The 13,629-nt window shown below is 49.4% G+C and overlaps 1 protein-coding gene across 1 annotated transcript; it reads left to right on the top strand.

The window, feature by feature from the left end:
• Nucleotides 1-1,090: 1,090 nt before the first annotated feature.
• LIN28A (lin-28 RNA binding posttranscriptional regulator A) lies at nt 1,091-13,105 on the top strand. The gene is made up of 4 exons (XM_028113576.2): nt 1,091-1,121; nt 1,587-1,771; nt 11,946-12,130; nt 12,886-13,105. Exons 1-4 carry the CDS (start codon nt 1,091-1,093, stop codon nt 13,103-13,105), a joined length of 621 nt encoding a protein of 206 aa, XP_027969377.2.
• Nucleotides 13,106-13,629: the final 524 nt, after the last annotated feature.

The following is a 13,629-nucleotide window of genomic DNA, read 5'->3' as shown; positions in this document are numbered from 1 at the left end:
TCCCTCTCCCAGCAACAGATAGGGACGCGATTGGGATGGGGACAGAATGAGGACAGCTGGAGGAGGGAGGAACACTCTTTGGGTTCCTCCTGCTCGCCCAGGAAGCACCACGTGTAGTCAATTTTAGATACAGATTTGGAAGGAAAGGATTTTTTTACACAGAATCAATTAGGAGCACTTTGAGAGATCTAGAAAAACAGTCGAAACTCAGGGAGGCGGAGACATTCAGTTAGTCAGAGACAGCCCCTTGAGAGGCAGCGCCTTGGTCAGGACTGGAGATCAGCCCTGCTGGGTCTCCAGCCTCCCCCCTGCTTCCCCAATCCAGGCTTCCTAATGTCCTGAACTCCAGGTCTATCTAAGCACACGGGGGTGGGGGGTGAGAGCGGGTCAGCGCCAAGCAGCCGGGTCAGCTCGGAGGCCTGAAGGGGAAGGGAGGGGGAGGGGCGCTCAAGAGTTGGGGGAGGGGGAGGGCTCATCCATTTCTCCCTTGACAGGTGGTTTGAGTCTCTGATTGGCCAGCGCTGCCAGGCTCACACCTCCCTCCCCCAACTCTCTGGAATGTATAATTATCTGCGCGGGGGGTGGGGGTGGTCTGTGAGTGTGTGTGGGAGCAGTCACATGGTTTTAGAACTACCCCCCCCACAAGCCCCCCACCTGTATGCTGCTTTGGGGAGCCCCTACTAAGTCGTTAAAGTACAGGATCCCAAATTCCGGGGTACTCAAGACTTCTAGGGCTGACGGCCCCCATCTCCAGATGTGTGTGTGGGGAGGGGGTGTCAAACCTCAAGATTCTGAGAAGGGACACCCCAGAGGTGTCAGAGACCATAGCGATGGGGGAGGGCCGGAGCTGGAGCCAGAGGGAAAGGGAGGGGAAAGAAGAGGGAGGGGAGGGGAGGGGGCTGCCCGCGGGGGGTTGGGTCATTGTCTTTTAGAATTTGGGAGCCTTTGAAAAGCCGTGGGCCCTCCCACCGCTATTGTGCTGGGGAAGATGTAGCAGCCTCTTCCCCGAGCCACCCCTTTGCCTCCGGACTTCTCTGGGGCCAGCAGCCACCCGACCAGGGGCCCGGGGCCGCGGGCTTAGCCGACTACCATGGGCTCTGTGTCAAACCAGCAGTTTGCAGGTTCGAGCTCGGGACTTACTGGGGACACCTTAGGCTTCAGGGGCCCCCAGGAGCCACATAAAAGGGAGGTGGGGGAAATGTCCCCCAGACTGGCCGAAGGACCCTAAGTCTGTGCGGCCTCCTGCTTCAGGGGCCATTTCTGGACCAAGGAACCCTGGTGTCCCAGTGGCGTGCACGCCGAGGCTACGGGGGCGGGGGGGAGAGAAGAGGAGGGGCCTGTCCGTCCATCTATCCCCGGGCAACGTGTTGTGGGAAGAGGAGCAAAACTTTTGGGGCAACACTGGCTTCAGCGTGAGCTTGGGGAGCGCGGGAGGCGGCCAGGACCTGTCTTTCCTCGCCAGCTGCTTGGTACCTGCAGCCACCTGGGTGCCCATCCGGGGGCTGGACACTCGGGTCTCCCTGCTGGGTCTTGAGAGGACCCTCCAATTCCGTGGCCCCCCAGTTGAGCGCCCTCCCAACCTCCAGGTGGCTGCGCCAAGGCGCCGGAGGAGACGCCGGACGACGCCGCTCGGGCGGCAGAAGAGCCGCAGCTGCTGCACGGTGCCGGCATCTGTAAGTGGTTCAACGTGCGCATGGGGTTCGGCTTCCTGTCCATGACCGCCCGCGCCGGGGTCGCGCTTGACCCCCCGGTGGATGTCTTTGTGCACCAGGTGAGACCGATTCGGGGAACTTCGCCGGGGGAAGGGGATGTTGGCGCGCATATTCAAGGATGGGCGGACGGACTTGGCTGTTGGATTGAGGAAGATCGTGGGGCCCTCATTGTGCGCTCCCGTCTGTGCCGTGGCACCCCAGTTCTGAGTCCCCCTTAACTCCAACGGGACGAGGGTGTGCAGAGTCTATTATCAGCACCCCCAACCTTTACCGGAACCCCTCTGGCTTAACACGTGTCTGTTACCTCTTTCCCCTGGGAAGGGGGCAGGGGGCAGGGAGGTGACCCCATGTGGCAGAAACTAAGGTTGTATTGTGCTTGCCGGTGGGGGGAGGGCCGAGCAGACCGGCCAGGGAAGCACATGCCCCTTCAGAGGAGGGCCCTGAGCGCCCAGCGTCTTTCACTAACGTGTGAATGGAGCTCCCTGGCGGGAGAGAAGCAGGCAAACCGCTCCGGAATCAAACGGGTAAAGCTGAGAAGTCAGCTGGGTCTCCTCACCCAGGTGGTCACCCAAAACTCAAGCCCTGGGGCCTGAGTGAGTTTGGCAGATCCTTGAAGAATCTGGGGGCCTGAAACCTCTTCCAGAGTACCCATCTCAGACACAATTAACCCACTGGGGCTTTGGCTGTGGAGTTCTACCAGGAAGGAAAACCTAAGGAGTCCAGGCCTTAGATTTCTCGTCCATGCTGGGAGGGAGTTAGGTCACAACCCCAAGTTCTCAGTTAAAGCAAGGCAGCCCAGTGGGGGTGAAATTCAGTGTCGCAGGGCAGGGGGTGGAGGGAGGCTAGCCTCTGGACCTATTCTCTGCTTGGCATTTATGGCCCCAGACAGCCATTGATTGCTGTCCTAACATTCCAGCCTCGAACAAGGAGCCAGAGACTTCAGGTTTCCCTCCTCCCCGGCTTCCTCTTCCTCTCACCCCCTCCTGAATCTCTTAGAAGTGTTCTGGTGGTCCTGAGACACCAGCCACCCATAACAACCATGAAAGGGAAGTTGCTGCTCAGCCCCCTTGCACATTTGGAGGTTTGGTGTGGGACCTGGGAGGGAGAAATTGATCGTCAGGTCCAGTAGGTTGACACCCAGGCCGGGCAGGGAGGGGTTACTTCTGAGAGGTTGGCTTTAGGAGCCTTGGGGGAGGGGAAAGGAGGATGTGGGGATTAAGGGTTGGAGCCTGAGGGATGGTATTCTGGAGGGGGAGGGGTGAAGGGAGATCCTGGGTGGACTGGTGGGAGGCTGCAGGGAAGGCTCCAGAGCATGGCCTTCAGCGAGGACACAGAGTGGGGAGATAGGGGATGCAGGGAACCAGTTCATGTTGGGTATTGGGGAGGGGGTCACTGGGATACTCGAACATACCCTGGGAGGGTGTGCAGCCGCATGCTTAGCCACCTAGCTGTGTCCTGTATCTCCTCCCACCCTCAACCGCCCTCCCACCATCCCGACAACTAGTTCTGGCTTTGCCCCCCCCATCTCATTTACATATGTGAATGATAACCCACAGGAAGTAATTGTGGGAGAATGAAGGGAATTGGCCTCTTTAGATCTATTAAATCACTTTATTACAGGAACCAGCTTTGAATGGCCCTCCTCAGCGGGGTAGCCAGCTCTCCCACTTTCCCATTTATCTGATCACAAAGAGATTAAATTCTGTTGGTCTAGAGACGGACTGGACAGCTTCCCCAACTTTGGGAGGCTTGGAATAAAAGAGACCCAACATTTTCTTGCCTCCCTTCCAAAGGCTGCTAAATAGGGGCTGGGAGGAATGTAGCCCCTCATCATCTGGGATTCATTGGTACTATGCAAATCCCAAGGAAGGTGTTCCTGAACAAATGAATCTGTGCCTCAAGCCACTTAACATTGGGATCAAAAGCAATTGGAAAATACTGGATGGTCTAGAGGAAAGCAGGGACCTTCAGATTTGGGGAGTGGAGCCTGCACCATGCTCCTTCATGTGGGTTAGTTGGGAGATAATCTGGGTCTTGGAATGTCCAGGGACATGCCGAGGTTGAGTAAGTTATCAAGAGGGAGTTGAGCAGGGAGAAGGAATCAGCAATTTGTCTCCCAAACGCCCTCCACCAACAGTCACAGGACAATGACTGGAAATTTCCTGAGCCTTACCTGGTAGGATAGCATGCTGCCGGGGCTTGGGTTGATCCTCAAACCCTACGGTAGCAGTAGACTGGTGATTACAGTCCCTGCACTTGAGAAATCTGAACTATCTCTTGGGGATCGAATGTAGAGGAATTGAGTAGATGCCGGATGATCCCTAAAAATTGTTCTAAGGAAGAAATGTGTTGAGAGAGAGAGAGAGAGAGAGAGAGAGAGAGTGTGTGTGTGTGTGTGTGTGTGTGTGTGTGGTGGGGGCGGGGGCAGGGACGCGGGTAAGGCAGCTCTCTTTAAGAAGAAAACCTCCCCTTCTTTGGCTGCTGCTGGTAGGTACCCTGGAGTCTGAGGTGGTGAGAAGGATAATTGTCCTGGTAAACATCTACCAGGGGAGAAGGGTCAGGAAGCCTCTTTCTAAGAAAAGAGGAAAAAGGGGGGAAAGTAATCTTAACATTTTCTTTTCCTTCCAAGGTTGGGCTTATTTGGTTCCCAACACTATTCACTACTCTCCTTGCTCCCTCTCAAAACACTTCATGCCCGCCCCCCCAGTTGATGAGTAGGAAAGAAGACCTACCCTTACCCTTAAGAATAGGGGGGTGCGAAAGAGATTTCTCTAAACAACCGTTTTATTCAGACGCAGATCTTTAGATCTAGAACTCTCTGCTTGTCCCTCGGGTTAGGAGAATTTAAAAATCATAATATTGGCAGGTGGCAAGCCCTAAAATCAAGGTTTCTCAACCTCAACACTGTTGGCATATTTTGAAAAGGATAACTCTTTGTTCAGGGCATCCCTCGGTCGTGACAACCAAAAATGTCTCCAGACGTTGCCAAATGCCCCCTTGGAGGCAGAATCCCCCTCAGTTGAGAAATAGTTATATAGGGAAAGCAGGAGCAAGAAAGCGCTAAATTGTTTTCCTAAGATTCACCAAGAATTTTGAAATCTTCATAGCCATTTTAAGAGTTTTGGCTTAACTCATGTTTCCTGTGGCTCAACTCCCAAACCCCCAAGATTTGTAGAAATTTGAGAACAAGAAAAGGCTCCCTCCTTATTCTACAGCTGCTCAGAACCCAAATATGTTTAAGATGGCTTTCTAGCTAAAAAGCAGAATTGGAAGGCCTGGAGGCAAAAGAAGAGCCCAAATCTGACTAAGGGACCAAGTTTGGGTTAGGAGGAAAAATTTCAATACCGAGGAACTGTTAACAGCTGAAGCCACGTGGCTTGCTTTTTCTGCGAAGGATGAGTAGGAGAGCAACCTCCGGCAGGGTCTGGATTAGGACTCTTGGGTGTTGGGGCCGGAGAGGGGAGAATGTAAAGAGATCTTTCCCACCTGGTTTATAACTTTACTAGTGCGTCTGATTACTCACCTCATATCTAGTTAGTGATGTGCTTGTTTTATCTCTCCTCTTCTAACTAATCTATAAGCTCTTAAGGGCAGGACTAGCTGTCCGGTTAGTTTCCTAGTCCTTACTTGGTGGGCTGAAGGAATGCATATGAAGTAAGGAGCTCCCGAATAAGGAGGCCAGTAACAGTTTGGGGTCCTTGTCAGTAGAGGTCTTCCTACAGAGAAAAAGATTAAAGATAGGGGAGGGAATGTTAGCTGATAACTGCTTTTCCGGACTGATGTCTAAAATAGGGCTGGGCTCTTAGATGCACCATGAAAGTTGGTGGTGGGATTGTCACAATGTGGAGACCCAGATGGGATCCTCTGGGTTTTTTTGCTTACAGCCTGGAAGCCACAGGTTTGGTCATTCTTTAATTTTTTCATCTTAACAGGATAAATCAGATTTTAAGAAGTAAGTGAATCACCCTGATTTTCAGAGAGTTAGTAGAGGTTAGTTGAGCGTTATGGGATCTTCTCGGGTCTTTCTCTTTCTGAAGAGACATGCTTTCTGGACAGTGTCCCAAGTAAATAAAGGCTGTGCCACCATCCTGAGTGAGCTTTCAATATGAGAAACTTGTCACCTTCGTTCAGCTGGTGACACAACTGCCTGCCTTTTAGTGACTTTCCCCAGGGCAAGATTGTTTCTGGAACATTCCTAATCAAACCACCCTACTAGAATTGCCCGTTTGCGGAGGGGAAACTGCTCTAGGCAAAACCTACACCCTCCCTTCTTCCTGCAGGCAGGAGTAACAATTACTATCTATATGAAGTCTGGGGTCAGGCAGTGTGGGGGAGGAGAAAAATTTCAGGAATAGTAAATAATTTGTAAAGACTCATTTCAAGTGATCTCAGCTTGGAGTATTTAATTCACACAGGAACTCAAAGTCCAAGAAGAGTAAGTGGCTTTTGTAAACGGTCAAGAGCCCCAGAACAACTGGGTTTTTGGCTTAAAACTCCAGGACCCTTTCTTCTGCACCCCTTGGGTGGGTGTGGGCCCTGGTGAGAAGTCAGTTTCCTATCCTTGAAAGTTTGGTCCCCTTGAAACTCCTTCCTGAGGACAGAAGCTTCCTGCCCTAAGGAGCTGGGGAGATAAAGCTCTGGTTTTCAGCTCAGAACCTGGCAACTCCTTCAGTCACCCTTCAGTCACCCTTCAGTCACCCGAGAGCGGCTTTTAATGCAGACAAGCTGCTGAGCAGCACCACCTGGTGGAGGACTCCAGGCAGGAGCTGGGGTCCTGGCTGTGTCCAAGCAGAGGCACTCTCTGGGGGTTGCCTGTCTGCTGGCAGCCTCTGGTTCTGGACAGATCTCTTTCCTCAACCCTCCCTGACACATCATCAAACAAACTGCTTCTGGTAGAGCTGGTTGGTTTCCTAGCCCCTACCAAATCCTACCTTCAGGAATGAAGCTCAGGTAGGACTATGACACCACCTCAGGACTGAGTCATTTCTTTCATCGGCTTCCTTTCCTTATATGCGGCTGTCAGAAAGTTCTAGAATATGTGTATGTGATGTGCATTATATTGCATAGCACTGGCTGGAGGGTCAGGCTAGCTGCAATCAGAGCATCTCTGCGTCTCACTGAATTTGGACGAGGTGCCTCCCTTCTCTGCCTCCCTGACCTCAGCTGTAACATGGGGTCATAAAAAGGCCTACTTGGCAGGCTTGGTATAAAGGGTAAGTGCTTAGAGCTCTCCTTAGCATCTCCTTAGCCTTACTAAGCATGGATACATATCAGCAACTTATGATAGTGGAGAGCGTGGTTGAGTCCACAAAGATTTGGGTACTGCTAGGTGTCTAGCACTGAGGGGATAGGACACGCACTAATCAGTCTTGAGCTGGAATGGCCCTGAGTGTTGCAGAAAAACCAGGAACTCAGACTTGGATCCCTGAGACCGAAGCAAGTTTTCCTGAAATTCTGCCTGCCACTTCTGTAGAAAGGAGCAATGTGACTAAAAATGGGCCTTGTTGGAGCTGGTTATCATGAAGTCTGATGCTCTGCTTTTACAAAAGATTAAAAGACCCACGTGTGTCCGACCTTATAGAGCAATTTCCGGGGAAACTCAAGTGCCTGTATGCTTTTTACTCCATCACATTCTCTGAGTGACCCCTAAGCTCCTTTTTATTATATAAACTGCTGAAGCCACCGATTGATGCTGGGATGGAGTATTTGATGAGGGGAAGGTTAGTGGAGACAGTGGTGAGGTATTAAGAAGGAAGCAGAGGGTCTAAATAGAGAACTGGCCTAAACCCTTCCCTGCCATCCAACAGAAGAAATGCCACCGGCCCCCGTGCAGTGGGCCCCCTGTGGGCTGCCCACCCTCCGGCCTTGAACAAACTAGGTAAGGAAGATGGGAAGGAAGCCTGCCTCCCCCACTAACTTTTAACATAATTTATTGGAATAAATAACCCTCGTTCAGGTTCCTGAATAAAGGATTTGACCAAAGATAACAAGGGTTGGGGGGTGGGCGGGGGTCCTGTGTAGTTCTTTCCGTGGAAGGCTGGAATGGCAGGTCAGGGAGAAGGAAGGATGGCTGCTGGTGGTGACTTTGGCAGACTCAGCAGGCTTGACTGGGAAAGAAAGGTGTCTCTATCCATTTCTTTCTGTGACCATAACCCCGACGTGGAGAGGAAGGAACTGATGAATGTGGTGAATGTGGGTTGGGGGGGAGTTGGGGGAAGCCGCAGCCTCTGGAACTCCAGGAATCTGACCACCAGAACCAACCAGTGTCAACTCTTTGTTTCCTGGGGCTGGGCTCTATTGGGGGAGCTCAGGCCTTGCCCCTCCCCCCCAAGCCTTTTCTTTTTTGGAGGGGATGGGGGAGGGTCGGGGCCCTGCTTTGTGTGTCGTTGGGGGTGGGGTGGGGTGGGGGTGGTAGCAAGAATTTCAGGCTCCTTTCTGATGCAGGCCCTGTGAGGCCAGCTCAGTGGGGCTGCACGGTGATTACCTATCTGATAAGAGAGGAATTCAAACTATGTGTTGTAGAAAGGGGCGGGGTGGGGGGCAGGGAGCCACCCCTGGAGACCACCAGTCTAAATCTTGACCGGCTATGGTAGGGTGCCTGCGGGGTTATTTTTTTTAAAACTTTTGAGAGGTTTAAATTGACCTCAGATCCTCCAGTGATGGAGTGCGTGACCTGAGAGGACCAGTCAGTTTCACATTGCCCACACTGGTATTGTCTTGTTCTCCCAGGAAGCCTAGGAGGTGTAGATGGATATTTTTTTCTGAGTTTCCACACTTAACAAAAACCAGAGTTAAAATTTTGAGGCTCTTGACACTTTGTTCTCACTGTTACCCTGCCCTGATCCAGTCTGAAGGGGCTGATAACTGCTACTCACTGAGGATTTATGTGTGGCGGGCTATGTGTTAACCACTCTTCAGGCATAAAACCTCATAGCTCCTCCATAAAATTAATATTTGCTCCATTTTATAGGTCAGCGCAGAAAGGAGGGAACAACAGGCCCTCAGACTCCAAACCCTTGTTCTTAATCACTTACCTGCTCAATCACAGCTGGAACTAGGAGTGTCTCAGCCTCCGAGCCCACTAGGCAAATGGGAGGACCTGGGATTGTACCTTCTGACCGACTGGCTTGTCCCAGATGAATAAGAAACAAGTCAAATGTAACTTCAAATCAGGGTGGTTTCTGTGCAACAGGAAAGGGGAAAGAGCCCTGCAGTGCTTTTATTTCCTGCTTTAACACTCTGCCCCTTCCCTCACATCAACATTGGGGGAGGGGAGCAGTCTTCATGTCCTAGGCTGTTCCTGTGGGAAGGAAAAGACAGGAGAGGCTATTCCTGTGATGGAACTGGTGGACAAAAGCTACAGATAATAATACATGAAATATTAGCTGAGCACATTCTTGATGTTTCCATGCCCATATAATCTTCATTAGAGGCTTAGGTGAGTAATTTACCTGTTACCCCATCCTCTGAAGGGGCTGAGGGCCAGAGGTGAATGATTGATTTAAGGTCATACAGCCAACAGTTGGTAGAACCAACATTTCATGAACTACCATGTCTGGCACTCAAACATAGGCTCTTAACTAATGATCTCAATGGGATCTTTGTCTTCAGCAATGCAATCTGAATTAAAACAACAATGTAAATGGCGGAGAAATTGGGATCCCATCGGCTAAAGAGCATGTTGCATCTAAGACCTAAGTCCCAGTTTGAAATATTCCTCCTACCAACCACTACCTGTATAATATAATAATGTTACTTATTCATGCTCCCTCAAGCCAAGAGTGGGTGCACAGTGATCCCTTTTGCTTCTCTGAACCCTATTTTCTATGACTACACTTTGTTGACATTTGACACACTCTTTGGATATTTGACCATAATGGGGTAAGCTATAATGAAGTCTATTCTGGGGAGGCTATGGGAGAGGCTTTCACCTGCACTAAGGTGTTGCTGTTGATGTATTAAGTGGCAAGGTGGAATAAGCTGTGAGCTTTATTTAAATCAGGAACCCTGGGTTCTTCTGACCCTGTTACAGCTGCTCACCTAGCTACATGATAACTCCCATTTTCTGGGAAGGCTGCTGGGCAAGTGTTGATATTTTTAAATTTTGGTAAAAACGTGGTGTTTTAATGGGGTTGTTCCAAACATTCTAGATCTTTTTTTCCTTCACCAAGTAGTACCTGGTCATCTTCCCAAGTCAGATAATTCAGATTTACCTCTTGGATCATTGGTTCATTCAGAAATGTGTTAGGCATGATATTCTGTGATTTTTTTTTTTCTTACTGATTTATAGTTGCTTTTTGTAGTTTCATCAGTCTGTCTTTTTACAGGATTTTTTAAAACTTTTTTTTAAAGATTCATTTATTTGACAGAGACAGCGAGAGAGGGAACACAAGCAGGGGGAGTGGAGAGGGAGAAGCAGGCTCCCCGCTGAGCAGAGAGCCTGATGGGGGGATCATGACCTGAGATGATCTCAATACTGGGATCATGACCTGAGCTGAAGACAGACACTTAACGACTGAGCCACCCAGGCGCCCCCCCCTTTTTTTTTTTTTTAATATTTTGATATTTAAACCTTCTGGAATGTATTTTGCATACATGCGATAGAGAGTATAGAAGTCTGGCTCCATATCCAAAACGGACAGCTAATTTTCTCAACGGTTTTAAACTCTTTCCCTCACCTGTTGATTTCTCTATATGTACTTGGATCTCTTAGTAGATTTTCCCTTATAAACTTACTAATCCATCTGCTTGGGTCATACTGTCTTTTTCCTTGACCTTGCGGTAACATTACTTTGATAGAATTCCAAACCTGGAAGAAGGTTGCAAGAATAATACTAGAAACTCCCCATATGACCTTTACCCCAAAACTCCCATAGGACCTTTACCCAGATTCAGCAATTCTTAATATTCTGGCCCAATCGCCTTGTCATTCTTCATTGTACAAATAAACTTTTTTTGTCTCCTTCTTAATCCTAAGTTACAGACATCAAGCACCTTTATTGCTAAATATTTCAGTGTGTATTTTCGAAACTAGGGTCACTCTTTCACAGTCTCAATACAAAGATCAAAATCTGGGCATTTAATGTTGAAACATCTGTATTCCAATATGTAAATTTTGTGAGTTGTCCTAATGGTTTTTAGCCTGTTCCAGGACCCACTCCAGGAGCATGCATCACACTTAATTGTTGAGTTTCTGTACTTATTCAGACTTTGTTTTTCATGACCTCAACATTTTTTTTTTAAGATTTTATTTTTATTTGACAGAGACACAGCAAGAGAGGGAACACAAGCAGGGGGAGTGGGAGAGGGAGAAGCAGGCTTCCTGCGGAGCAGGGAGCTCGATGCGGGGCTCGATCCTAGGGTGGGATCATGACCTGAGCTGAAGGCAGACACTTAATGACTGAGCCACCGAGGTGCCCATGACCTCAACATTTTTAAAGTGTACAAGGCTCTTACATTTTACAATTTTATATTTGTTGATTTCCCTTCCTTTCTCTCTTTCTCTCTCCCTCCCTTTTTCTTTTCTTTCTTCTTTTTTCTTTTTCTTTTCTTTCTTCTTTTTTCTCTTTCTTTTTCTTTTCTTTCTCTCTCTCTCTCTCTCTTTTCCTTCCTTCCCTCTTTCCTTCCTTCCTTCCTGTAATCTCTGTACCCATCATGGGGCTTGAACTTATGACCCCAAGATCAAGAGCCACATGCTCCACCAACTGAGCCAGCCACGCGCCCCTATTTGTTGATTTCTTGTGCATGCTAAGTTAAAAAAAATTTTTTTTTAAAGATTTTATTTATTTGACGGAGAGAGACACAGTGAGAGAGGGAACACAAGCAAGGGGAGTGGGAGAGGGAGAAGCAGTCTTCCCCGTGGAGCAGGGAGCCCGACGTGAGGCTCAATCCCAGGACCCTGGGATCACGGCCTGAGCCGAAGGCAGTCGCTTAACGACCAAGCCACCCAGGCGCCCCTAAGTTTAAAAATTTTTGATCTGTTCTATTTTAGTTTAAACGAGAATAGCTACCAAAAATGTTATGGCATCTGATTATGTAATGATTGTTCTTTGTTAATGTAACATAGATCCCTTGTTCTTAATTGTGGGGCTCTTTGAGTTGACAGTTTCTTTACTGATAACATGGCAGTATTATCACACTTCTTCTTCATAACTTACAAGAATTCATGTATGCAGGTCTTTGGTGTAAGCATGGAGAACTAACATTAAAATCTACCATGTTTCCCTTCCCCAGAGCAAGCTGCACATGGAGGGCTTCCGGAGCCTGAAGGAGGGTGAGGCAGTGGAGTTCACCTTTAAGAAGTCGGCAAAGGGCCTAGAGTCTATCAGGGTCACCGGCCCTGGTGGGGTGTTTTGTATTGGGAGTGAGAGGCGGCCCAAAGGGAAGAACACACAGAAGCGCAGATCAAAGGGAGACAGGTATGCAGGTGGCTTGAGAGGGGAGAGCTCGCCCCATCTAGCCCCTTTCTTGGACCGGGATGCCAAAGACAAAATGAAGCCTGTGGTCCCTGGCAACACCTCGGTTTTCGGGGTTTCTGCCTTAGGATATGGGAGATGGGGAAAGGGCTGTAGGTGAGAAGGGCATATGATGACTTAGCTTTTTGACTTGACAAGTAATTTTGCTCTGTGAGCTCTTTTCCTCCATTGTTAGTTAAGGGCAGTGATGCTAGCTAGCCTCACATTACTTTAGAGACAAAGGAGACCATGAATGTGAAACTACTCGACATGATGGGGGCAAACTGATGTATGTACCTGTTGCTTCTTCACTAGGTCTCTTAAGTGGCTGGTTTCTTTTTTCTTCACTGTGTCCTGGAGCAGATCATATGGTCTGATTCCTTCAATTGTCCTTATTTTTAGTGAATGACAGGTACCGTTTCTTAAGGGTCTCACCTATCTCCCAAATTACAGTTTCCAGTTGGGGTCCATGACTTCCATTCTCGATATTTCAGTATTTTCAGGTTGACCTGAATCTGAAGATACCATCTAGACAATTACAGATTTGGGAAGAACTTAGAGGTAGTAGTTGTGGTCATATTCTTCCTTTTCTAAGTGGGGAAATTAGTTTCCAGGAAGGGGAGTGAGTATAGTAACTGACCAGAGCCCAGGTGTCCTCACTCAGAGGAAGGCTTCTGCTCTCACTCCTTTCTCAACTTGACCATCCTGCTCTGTTCTAGGTGCTACAACTGTGGAGGTCTAGACCACCACGCCAAGGAATGCAAGCTGCCACCCCAGCCCAAGAAGTGCCACTTCTGCCAGAGCATCAGCCATATGGTGGCCTCATGTCCCCTGAAGGCCCAGCAGGCCCCCAGCTCACAGGGAAAGCCAGCCTACTTTCGGGAGGAGGAAGAAGAAGAGATCCACAGCCCTGCCCTGCTCCCAGAGGCCCAGAATTGAGCTGCAGTGGGTGGGGGCAATTCTTTGGCGATCAGGAAGTTTTGAGGAGCAGGCATCAATCGGCAGAGCGGAGAAAGTGGGGACAAGGTGGGTGGGGGGCAGCTGGCTCTGCCATGCATCTCAGGCTGGGGTCCACAGCATCACCCCCTCTTCCCTCTTGGCACAGGGTAGGGGGGAAGGGGTGAGGCCAATGATCTCCAACCACGCTATATCCAAATGCTCTGAGGGTTCTGGAGAAAATCCTTCCCTGTGTGCTTTATATGAGTCTCCGCCCCTAGATCTCCAGCTTTTGAAAGTGGCCTGGGGAGGGGAATTGTTTTCCTTTCGAAGGAGATGTAATAATAATTGTTCCCATGCCAGAATGTAGAGATTTAAGCATGAGACCACATGGATGGGCCCAACCCACGAGCCACTACATTCTGTGGGAGGGAGTCTCTCAGGGGTAAGGCGGGTTTTTCGACATTTTGTCTCATAACCTACTGTTGGGATATAGGGTACTGAGGACTGTCTCAAGCAATGGGTTG

This window comes from Eumetopias jubatus, unplaced genomic scaffold, assembly GCF_037043125.1.
Source record: "Eumetopias jubatus isolate StellerSeaLion01/CBP00866 unplaced genomic scaffold, mEumJub1_p1.0 scaffold_4, whole genome shotgun sequence".
Lineage (NCBI taxonomy): Eukaryota > Metazoa > Chordata > Mammalia > Carnivora > Otariidae > Eumetopias > Eumetopias jubatus.
The sequence above is the reverse complement of the archived record's forward strand: the minus strand, read 5'-3'. Positions and strand labels throughout refer to the sequence as shown.